General features: G+C 48.9%; 1 protein-coding gene across 2 annotated transcripts in view; it reads left to right on the top strand.

Annotated features, from left to right (window-relative positions):
• The first annotated feature begins 2,456 nt into the window (after positions 1-2,456).
• The window catches only part of EXOG (exo/endonuclease G), a 51,230-nt gene continuing 45,937 nt past the window's right edge, over positions 2,457-7,749 (top strand). For both annotated transcript variants that reach the window (XR_009555870.1, XM_060247997.1), the window contains exon 1: positions 2,457-2,722. Coding sequence is in view for 1 of the 2 variants with exons in the window: in XM_060247997.1 (XP_060103980.1) it covers positions 2,557-2,722 (166 nt within the window). In the remaining variant the exon portion in view is untranslated. The remainder of the gene's footprint in view (positions 2,723-7,749) is intronic.

The raw sequence follows: 7,749 nt of genomic DNA, 5'->3' as shown, positions 1-7,749 counted from the left end.
TATATAACTCACAGCCCGGTTGCTAACAGGCTGCAGACCAGTACTGGTCCACAGATCAGGGGTTGGGGACCCCTCATCTAATCCAACCCCCTGCTCAATGCAGGATCAGCCTACCACATCCTTGACAAGTATTCATCCATCTCTTGCTTAAAGATGGCCAATGAGGGGGAGTTCACCACCTTTCTTGGTAGCTGATTCCACTGTTGAACAACTCTTACTGTAATCCCCCCCCCCCCCCAAATAATATCCAGTCAATATCTTCTCACCTTTAACTTAAACTTATTAACATTACAGCATTATGATACTGGCTGATTTGTTTTCAATTTCCTTCCAAAGAATCCCCAGCCTTTATTCCAAAGCAATTTCCAAAGCACAAATTCATCCTTTTTGGGGCTCTTTTTTTAAAAAAAACCAAACTGCTGAAAATGTTTTCTTTTGGGTTTGGAAGGTTAGGAATATTCCTTGTTGGTAGCAATTATCAGTTTGAATAGCGGCAGGGCTATTTAAAACGAGATTAGTCACGTAGATCACTCATTTGAAGGAGTCAGGTGGGAAACATTGCCCTTGTTTTTGCTTTTCAAAATATGCTAACCTTAGATACCAGTAGGTAGCTGTATTACTTTTGAAGCAGCAGATCAAAGTTGGAGTCTAGTGCCAGTCTAGGGTTGCCAGTCCCCAGGTGAATTGTAATTGTGTGTTTTTTTTTGGAGGGAAGGTATGATGGCATTGTATACACTGGCTTGGTGTAGTGGTTTGTGTGTGTATGTACACACACACACATATATTGGCCACTGTGTGACAAAGAGTGTTGGACTGGATGGACCACTGGCCTGATCCAACGTGGCTTCTCTTATGTTCTTATGTGACACAGAGTGTTGGACTGGAGGGGCCACTGGCCTGATCCAACATGGCTTCTCTTATGTTCTTATGTGACACAGAGTGTTGGACTGGAGGGGCCACTGGCCTGATCCAACATGGCTTCTCTTATGTTCTTATGTGACACAGAGTGTTGGACTGGAGGGGCCACTGGCCTGATCCAACGTGGCTTCTCTTATGTTCTTATGTGACACAGAGTGTTGGACTGGAGGGGCCACTGGCCTGATCCAACGTGGCTTCTCTTATGTTCTTATGTGACACAGAGTGTTGGACTGGAGGGGCCACTGGCCTGATCCAACGTGGCTTCTCTTATGTTCTTATGTGACACAGAGTGTTGGACTGGAGGGGCCACTGGCCTGATCCAACGTGGCTTCTCTTATGTTCTTATGTGACACAGAGTGTTGGACTGGAGGGGCCACTGGCCTGATCCAACATGGCTTCTCTTATGTTCTTATGTGACACAGAGTGTTGGACTGGAGGGGCCACTGGCCTGATCCAACGTGGCTTCTCTTATGTTCTTATGTGACACAGAGTGTTGGACTGGAGGGGCCACTGGCCTGATCCAACATGGCTTCTCTTATGTTCTTATGTGACACAGAGTGTTGGACTGGATGGACCACTGGCCTGATCCAACGTGGCTTCTCTTATGTTCTTATGTGACACAGAGTGTTGGACTGGAGGGGCCACTGGCCTGATCCAACATGGCTTCTCTTATGTTCTTATGTGACACAGAGTGTTGGACTGGAGGGGCCAGTGGCCTGATCCAACATGGCTTCTTGTATGTTCTTATGTGACACAGAGTGTTGGACTGGATGGCCCAGTGGTCTGATCCAACATGGCTTCTCTTATGTTCTTATGTGACACAGAGTGTTAGACTGGATGGGCCACTGGCCTGATCCAACATGGCTTCTCTTATGTTCTAGTGGTTAAGTGCGTGGACACTTATCTGGGAGAACCGGGTTTGATTCCCCACTGCTTCACTTGCACCTGCTGCGATGGCCTTGGGTCAGCCATAGCTTTCATAGAAGCTGCCCTTGAAAGGGCAGCTGCTGTAAAAGCACTCTCAGCCCCACCTACCTCACAAGATGTTTGTTGTGGGGGCTGGGGAAAGTTAGAGATTGTGACGGCTCCGAGACTCTGAGATTCAGAGTATAGGGTGGGATATAAATCCAAAATCATCTTCTTCTGCTGCTGCTGTGAGAGCCCTCCCAGCCCCACCCACCTCACAGGGTGTCTGTTGTGGGGGAAGAAGACATAGGAGATTGCGAGCAGCTCTGAGTCTCTGATTCAGAGAGAAGGGCGGGGTATAAACCTGCAATATTTCTTAAGTTACATTTTGAAGCATGCGTGTTGTTTTTCAGCAGTACTGTTTGCAGCAGTAACCTTCTTGCTTGCACCCTTAAGACCAACCCTTTCGTGTGCATGCCGGCTTCCTCAGATACAGGTAGGCACAGAAAGTATCCATCAGGTTTCATTCAATATATTACTTCTTCTTCTTCTTATTCCAAGGGCCCGCCTCCTTTACAAGCTTGTCCCGAGCAACTGCGGGCCTCCAGCTTTAAAAGGCGACGGCCGCACTTTGGGCGGGACCCCTTTTCGCGCGCTTTTCCCCCCGGCAGGAGCTGAGGGGAAGGGAAGGGAAGGGAAAGGAGGCGGCGCTTCCCTGCCCTCCGTCGGGCAATGGCGCAGGCGCTGCGTTCCCGGCTCGTTCGGAGCCGCCGCTTCTGGGGAGGTTTTGTGTGCGGGGCAGCCTTGGGCGCCGTCGCCGCCTCGGGCTTGGCCGCCTTGCAGCGCCCGCGAGACCGCCTCTCCCCGACTCCCGGCGGCGGCGAGCCCTTGAGGGAGGGTAAGAAGCGGAGCGCAGAGGCTGAACTCCGGATCCTCTTGCCTTGCGGCGGCTTTGCGGCGAGGAGGGAGGCCCCGGAAGTGGGGCGCATCGCCCACCCACTCCTCCCCTCCCTCACCAGCAGCAGGGCGGGATCTGGGGGGGGGGGGGGTGCTGGCCCCAGAAGCTGGCAGTGGGGGGGGGGGTGTGTGTGCAAATTGGGTATGGAGTCCCTTGTATTCTATGGGACCATAAGTTAGAATGGCCCATAAGGGGGCGACAGTTTTTAATTTTGCTCCTCCCCCCCTCAAAAAACATGTAGAGGTCCTGCCTCTAGGTCGCTCAGGCGCTACTGGAGGAAGAAGATATTGGATTTATATCCCGCCCTCCACTCCGAAGAGTCTCAGAGCGGCTCACAATCTCCTTTACCTCCCCCCCCCCCCCCCCACAACAGACACCCTGTGAGGTAGATGAAGATATGGGATTTATATCCCACCCTCCACTCCGAAGAGTCTCAGAGCGGCTCCCAATCTCCTTTACCTCCCCCCCCCCCCCACAACAGACACCCTGTGAGGTAGATGAAGATATGGGATTTATATCCCGCCCTCCACTCCGAAGAGTCTCAGAGCGGCTCACAATCTCCTTTACCTCCCCCCCCCCCACAACAGACACCCTGTGAGGTAGATGAAGATATGGGATTTATATCCCGCCCTCCACTCCGAAGAGTCTCAGAGCGGCTCCCAATCTCCTTTACCTCCCCCCCCCACAACAGACACCCTGTGAGGTAGATGAAGATATTGGATTTATATCCCACCCTCCACTCCGAAGAGTCTCAGAGCAGCTCACAATCTCCTTTACCTCCCCCCCCCCACAACAGACACCCTGTGAGGTAGATGAAGATATTGGATTTATATCCCGTCCTCCACTCTGAAGAGTCTCAGAGCGGCTCACAATCTCCTTTACCTTCCTCTTCCCCACAACAGACACCCTGTGAGGTAGATGAAGATATTGGATTTATATCCCGCCCTCCACTCTGAAGAGTCTCAGAGCGGCTCACAATCTCCTTTCCCTTCCTCCCCCGCAACAGACACCCTGTGAGGTAGATGAAGATATGGGATTTATATCCCGCCCTCCACTCTGAAGAGTCTCAGAGCAGCTCACAATCTCCTTTATCTTCCTCCCCCACAACAGACACCCTGTGAGGTAGATGAAGATACTGGATTTATATCCCGCCCTCCACTCTGAAGAGTCTCAAAGCGGCTCACAATCTCCTTTCCCTCCCCCCCCCCCCCACAACAGACACCCTGTTAGGTAGATGAAGATATGGGATTTATATCCCGCCCTCCACTCTGAAGAGTCTCAGAGCGGCTCACAATCTCCTTTATCTTCCTCCCCCACAACAGACACCCTGTGAGGTAGATGAAGATACTGGATTTATATCCCGCCCTCCACTCCAAAGAGTCTCAGAGCGGCTCACAATCTCCTTTACCTTTCTCCCCCACAACAGACACCCTGTGAGGTAGAAGAAGATATTGGATTTATATCCCGCCCTCCACTCCGAAGAGTCTCAGAGCGGCTCACAATCTCCTTCCCCTTCCCGCCCCCCCCCCCACAACAGACACCCTGTGAGGTAGATGAAGATATTGGATTTATATCCTCCCTCCACTCCAAAGAGTCTCAGAGCGGCTCACAATCTCCTTTACCTTCCTCCCCCACAACAGACACCCTGTGAGGTAGAAGGTAGATAAAGATATTGGATTTATATCCCGCACTCCACTCCGAAGAGTCTCAGAGCGGCTCACAATCTCCTTTCCCTTCCTCCCCCACAACAGACACCCTGTGAGGTGGGTGGGGCTGGAGAGGGCTCTGGCAGCAGCTGCTCTTTCAAGTACAACCTCTGCCAGAGCTGTGGCTGACCCAAGACCATTCCAGCAGCTGCAAGTGGAGGAGTGGGGAATCAAACCCGGTTCTCCCAGATAAGAGTCCGCGCGCTTAACCACTACACCAAACCGGCTCTCCACACCAAACTGGCTCTGCAAACTGGAATAGTTCTGGGCCAGTGACCTGCTTCAGCTGGGGGGCTTAGAGCTCAAATAAGCGCCGTCTTGGTTCCCCTTCCTTTTCTTTATTATTATGGTTGTTATTGTTATTATTACAATTTTTTCAACAGGCAAAACCAAACCAAACAACAGAGAGATGAATAAGCGCCATCTTGGGAGTGCGCTTGGAAGGAGTTGAAGGGTCGGCGAGGTGGTTAAAAAACGGGGCTGCAGCCCAGACTGTCCCTTTTTTACGACAAAATCCCACTGCAAGTTAGGGTTGCCAAGTCCCAATTAAAGAAATCTCTGGGGATTTTGGGGGTGGAGCCAGGAGACTTTGCGGGTGGAGCCAGGAGACATTGGGGCGGAGTCAGGATCAGGGTTGTGACAAGCATATCTGAAGTCAAAAGGGAGTTCTGGCCATCACATTTCAAGGGACCGCACACCTTTTAAATGCCTTCCCTCCATTGGAAATAATGAAGGATAGGGGCACCTTCTTTGGGGGCTCATAGAATTGGATGGATCCCCTGGCCCAATCTTTTTGAAACTTGGAGGGTCTTTTGAGGAGATGTGTTTTATATTATGCTGCAAATTTGGTGCCTCTATCTAAAAAAAACAGCCCACCCCCCGCGTCTCAGATACACGCAGATCAATTCTCCATTATTCCCTATGGGAATCATTCTCCATAGGGAATAATGAGTGCCCAACAGATATTTCCCTCTCCCCCCCTGCTTTCTGATGACCCTGAAGTGGGGGAGGGCCTCCTATTCCCATTTAAAGGTAGGGGATCTCCCAGTTTGGAGGCCCTCCCTGGCTTCAGGATTATCAGAAAGCGGGGTGGAAGGGAAATGTCTTCTGGGCACTCCATTATATCCTGTGGAGATCAATTCCCATAGGGTATAATGGAGAATGTGGATATCAGGGTGGTGGTGGTGTTTTTTTAGGTTGAGGCCCCAGATTTTTAGCATAGCATCTTAAAAAAGCCCCAAGTTTCAAAGAGATTGGACCAGCGGTTTCATTTGGAATACTGTGTGCAATTCTGGTCACCGCACCTCAAAAAGGATATTATAGTATTGGAAAAAGTCCAGAAAAGGGCAACTAGAATGATTAAAGGTCTGGAACACTTTCCCTATGAAGAAAGGTTGAAACGCTTGGGGCTCTTTACCTTGGAGAAACGTCGACTGTGGAGTGACATGATAGAGGCTGACAGGATTATGCATGGGATGGAGAAAGTAGAGAAAGAAGTCCTTTTCTCCCTTTCTCACAATACAAGAACTTGTGGGCATTCAATGAAATTGCTGAGCAGTCAGGTTAAAACAGATAAAAAGAAGTACTTCTTCACCCAAAGGGTGATTAACGTGTGGAATTTACTGCCACAGGAGGTGGTGGCGGCTACAAGCATAGCCAGCTTCAAGAGGGGGTTAGATAAAAATATGGAGCAGAGGTCCACAGTGTGTATATATATGTATATATGTGTGTATATATAATTTTTTGGCCACTGTGTGACGCAGAGTGTTGGACTGAATGGACCGTTGGCCTGATCCAACATGGCTTCTCTTATGTTCTTATGGTCCAGTCTCTTTGAAAGACCCAAAAGAGAGTGCCTCTGTCCTTCATTTTTTCCAGAAGTAGGGAAGGCATTTAAAGGGTGTGCAGTCCCTTTAAAGGTGATGCCCAGAACTCGCTTTGGAGTTCAATCATACTCAGGGGTCATTTTGTAGAAAAATAAGTGGAGGAGCTCATCCAGGGCTATCCAGGTGGGGGAGCATTATGCAGCTGTACATACTATTCAGTGGACAACGAGGTGGAACTCTCAGAAGGAGGAGGTGAAACTCTCAGAAAGGTTCAGGAGCTGCGCTCCTGTGAGCTCCCACTGAATCTGAGGCCTGATCATACTTATCACAACCTTGCTTTACCCCCAAAGTCTCCTGGCTCCACTCCCAACCCCCCCTGAGATTTCTTGAATTGGACCTGGCAATCCTAGATTTGTGGGTTTTCTATGCAAAGATTATGTGCATGAAAGGGAAGATGCATTTGCATAGAAAAGCCCATGGCTCCTTGTGTATTTTGGGCCCCGTTGTCTACATTTACTAGAGTCCAGTAGCACCTTTAAGACTAACAAGTTTTATTATAGCATAAGCTTTCAAGAAACACGGTGCTCTTTGTCAGATGCAAGAGCTGTGTTTCTTGAAAGCTTATGCTACAATAAAAATTTGTAAGTCTTAAAGGTGCTACTGGAGTCTACTATTTTGCAACAACAGACTGACACGGCTAACTCCTCTTGTCAACATTTGTCTTCCAGATGTATGTATATACACAACAAGCATCAATTGACGATAATGTTTCATGTGCCTGGGGAGAAGTCCTGGGCAGTACAAATGGTGAAAGTGCCCCAACTCCTCATGGGCTCGTTTCCTACTACTTCTCTGCAATGATGTGCAGAATTACCCTTGTCTTGAGTTTATTGAAATCAGTGCCGTTAGACTGGAGTAACTCTCCGTCAGTTTGCACTTTAAGCTGCAATTCAGTGTGTGCCTACTTGAGAATAATTGTAGCTGGAATGATTGGACCTTCTCAGTAAATTTACATAGATCACAGTTCAAGAACCTGAGCTTTTCATTGTGATGTCCCATCACAATCAGCTACCAGAGGAGGTGCGAGCCCTAAATCGGTTTCGCAGGGCTTGCAAAACCATCCTCTGCCAACTTGCGTTCACGATGGAACCCGGGTCATGACACCTAGCCGTCCTATACATATATCGAACCGTAGCACTTTAATCTGTAGCCTATAATATTTTAATTGTTTATTTAACTTAATTTGAATGTAATTTAACTATGTTTTAATTGTCTTTTATGGTAATGATTGTATTTTATTGTAATCGTGGTATGTTCCATGTCCTGCGAGCCGCCCTGAGCCCGCCTCGGCGGGGGAGGGCGGGATATAAGAATAAATGTATTATTATTTATTATTATTATGTTTAAATCACATCTCTCCAGAGGAGTCTCTAAA

This window comes from Heteronotia binoei, chromosome 10 (genome assembly GCF_032191835.1).
Source record: "Heteronotia binoei isolate CCM8104 ecotype False Entrance Well chromosome 10, APGP_CSIRO_Hbin_v1, whole genome shotgun sequence".
Lineage (NCBI taxonomy): Eukaryota > Metazoa > Chordata > Lepidosauria > Squamata > Gekkonidae > Heteronotia > Heteronotia binoei.
The sequence above is the reverse complement of the archived record's forward strand: the minus strand, read 5'-3'. Positions and strand labels throughout refer to the sequence as shown.